The sequence below is a fragment of the Cariama cristata genome, unplaced genomic scaffold (genome assembly GCF_000690535.1).
Source record: "Cariama cristata isolate BGI_N322 unplaced genomic scaffold, ASM69053v1 scaffold32738, whole genome shotgun sequence".
Lineage (NCBI taxonomy): Eukaryota > Metazoa > Chordata > Aves > Cariamiformes > Cariamidae > Cariama > Cariama cristata.
Window position 1 is genome coordinate 548 of NW_009630308.1, and position 3,215 is coordinate 3,762.

The following is a 3,215-nucleotide window of genomic DNA, read 5'->3' on the forward strand; positions in this document are numbered from 1 at the left end:
ATAAGGATTCTATGATTCTATGATAAAATCAGGGTTTGATTCCTTAAGATGTTTGTCTGCTGGGGTTGGATGTCTGCCTTAGCAACAGGTTTGCCTCTAGAGCTGTGCCAGGCTCTGCCTGGTGGGACAAACTTAGAATTTTGGCTAAGTTTCCAGATGCTTTTCATTTCTTCCTGCATGGCACAGTGTTTGACTGCTCCTTTTTCCTGTTTCAGCCTGAAAGGATAGATCCCAGCGCATCCAGGCAAGGCTACGATGTCCGCTCAGATGTCTGGAGCTTGGGAATTACATTGGTAAGTGATTGGGGTTTAAACCCTCTGCTGCGCCGTACTTTCCTGGTGGGTAGCCTTGGTGCGCTTTGCAGTGTCATGGAGTAGTTTGGTGTCAAACACGTGCTTGAAGCAAAGCCCAGCTCCGCTGCTGTTAAGCATTTGCATGTTGTGATTGAAGTGGGCACCTTCTGGCTCAGAAACAATATAAATCCCTTCAAGGTAGATGGCTCTCCTGATCCCCTGAGGATACATTGATCTGCAGCTGTGTTTTGCAGAGAAAGGGATGTGAGCAGAGAAGAGGTGTTGGATCCTAAATGAATTTTGCCTTCTAAAATGAAAGAAGGCTTCTGATTTCATCTGAAATCCCATTTCAGATGAAAAGGGATGGTGAGTGTGGTGGTGCAGAACAGAGTATCCAGCCTGTGTAAATAAGCCTGTCACAACCCTGGTATCTGGTGTACTTCGGCTGTGCAGAAGACTTCAGTTAATCCTTGATCCCAGTTGCTGATTCCTCTCTGGCTTAACCACAGCACTGCTGGGTGCACACATTGATAAATTGAAAAGATCTTCCCTTCTCGCAATGGTGAAGTAGAAGAGAAAGCAGAAGCAATAAGTATGAACCAGTAGCTTCTGTCTTCCCCTCTGGTGTTTTAAAATGCCAATTTTCATTGTCCTGTGAAGAGTGGAGAGTTAACTCAGTGATTCTTATGGGTCCCTTCCAGCTTGAGATATTCTATGATTATGTGATTCTCATTATCCATTTTCTTTAGTGGTTGTTAAGGTGCTTGGAAAGGGATTGGAAGGTTTTACTCTCCTGCTTTTGAACACCTTAGTAAGAGCATTGGTTCATTTTATATTCAGTGGAGGAGAAGACATTGTCAACATGAAAGCATGGCACAGCCAGGTTAAATCTGGAGGTGCTCTTTAACGTAGGCAGCAGAACTTACTATTGGGTAAAACTTTCCCTCCTCTTCTGTCAGCTGAGCGTTGTATAGGGAATGGGATGAAGAATCTCATCTTAGTCTTCCTTTTGAGGGGTTCAGGGTCCTTGCAAACATTTTCTTACCCTGATTGAACTTACCTTGTGTAACCTGCCTGGTGCCATTGTTGTCTATCTGCAGTATGAGCTGGCCACAGGGCGATTCCCCTACCCCAAGTGGAACAGTGTGTTTGACCAGTTGACACAAGTAGTAAAAGGAGACCCACCACAGCTGAGTAACTCAGAGGAAAGGGAGTTCTCCCCAAGTTTCATCAACTTCGTCAACTTGTGGTAAGTGTTTCGTACTGAAAGCACTTGGAGTTGGCTCGTTTTGTCATTGCCAGGTGTTTGGCAAGGGTCACATGCCAAGCACTTCCTAGCTTAGTTTCACATTTCTGCGCCAACATGAGCATGAGGACCTTTTGCATTTCATTGGTCTGGAGGTGATGGGAGACTTGTCTGGGTGGGGACTGAAGCACAGACCTTTGGAAACTGCTCTTCAGGGAAGGGATGAGGAGAAAACCTCTGAGAGTCTGTGCTCAGGAGAGGCATGATAAGACCCATGGCAGGAGGTTTGTCTGAGCAGGTAAGGGCCTGGCTTGTGCATCCTGTTCCTTGCTATCACACAGCCTTGGCACAGAGCTGCTGTTTGCCCTTTCTTTACAGGCAGAGGCCTGAGACACCTGGCAGTACTGTCTCGTGGGTGGGCAGAGGATCTGTGCTGGTCCTGCCTTTTGCTTGGCAAGGCTAGAAGCTTTCCCGCTCAGTTCTGCTCAGCACAGTGACTGTCAGGACCTGTAGCAGATGACTTGCTTGGTTGTTGGCTTCATGTCTTATGTCAATCATATGTCAGCATCAAGACTAGAGGTGGTTTTCTGTAGGGCAGGGCCTCTGCAGTGCAGTCAGCCATGGATGGAGAGTAGGCGGTGTTTGCGCAGGAGGGGCTTGGGGCACTCTGTCTGCTTGTGATGTGTGTGGTCCTGCTTAGGTTAACAGCTGATTGTGAATTTTCTGGTGAAGTATTTTTCTATCAAAATGTGAAAGGTGGTCAACATAATTTCGTTAACCTAATACCAAAGCACACAGGAGATCCCGCAGTGTGACCTGAGTCTGTCTTCTGGGACCTTCTGCCCTGGGCAGGCCCCAGCGGTGGACATCCCTAGCACAGGGGTGTCCGTCTCAAAGCTCTCTGACAGAGGAAGACTCGGCTCTAGACAAATGTAACTTTCAAGAGGTTTTGTTTTAGGGTTTTCCAGCCGCTGCAGATGTTTTCTGGCTTTGGATTTTACTCGCTTTCAGAATTATGAATTTTTGTGTAGGCCAGGTTCCACTTACCAGCTGGCTGTAAGGAAGGCCTGGTTATTGTCTTTGGGCTGCAGAAAACAGAGCATCATAACAGTTTGCTGCTCAAAAGAAGTTTCCATTTTTCAGTCAAAACCAGTGTAGTATTTGGTTATAGAAAGTCAGAGTCACTTTCCCCACGTACAGTACAAGCAATAGTTTGTTTCCCACATAGTTCTCCGTAGAGATGCCATATCATTACAGAGATTGCAAAGCCAGGAGCTTGTTCTCCTGCCCTGTATGCCCTGGTGAGTTTGGCTCCCGTCACCCAACAGAGGAGCCTGTGTGGTATCTCCACTAAACAGCAGTGTCTTTGGCCCATTGGTCTGACTGGGTCAATTCCCATTTCCAGACCATTTGCCCCTGCCAGAGCCTGCTGCTCTGGAACAGCCACAATGCATAGGTCGTGGGGCAGTTTTCAGTCTAATTCTGGTTTTTGTGTAAACTGGTTTTATAAATAATCTGACTTCTGCCTGGAATATTTGTGATATCTTCATAGCAACACTGTAATAAGTATTTCTCTTAATGACCTTTAGTTAAGTGCAAACAGGAATCTTTGGTGTTACTAAGCAGGCAGGTGAGTCTCTAAAAGACTGTGCTTTTAAGTGGTGGCATAGATCTCC

General features: G+C 46.4%; 1 protein-coding gene across 1 annotated transcript in view; it reads left to right on the top strand.

The window, feature by feature from the left end:
• Positions 1 to 215: 215 nt before the first annotated feature.
• The window catches only part of LOC104165738 (dual specificity mitogen-activated protein kinase kinase 4-like), a gene marked incomplete at its 5' end in the record, with an annotated part of 6,910 nt that continues 3,910 nt past the window's right edge, over positions 216 to 3,215 (top strand). Inside the window, 2 exons of the mRNA XM_009705452.1 lie at positions 216 to 293; positions 1,394 to 1,542. Of these exons, the coding sequence (XP_009703754.1) occupies positions 216 to 293; positions 1,394 to 1,542 (227 nt within the window). The remainder of the gene's footprint in view (positions 294 to 1,393; positions 1,543 to 3,215) is intronic.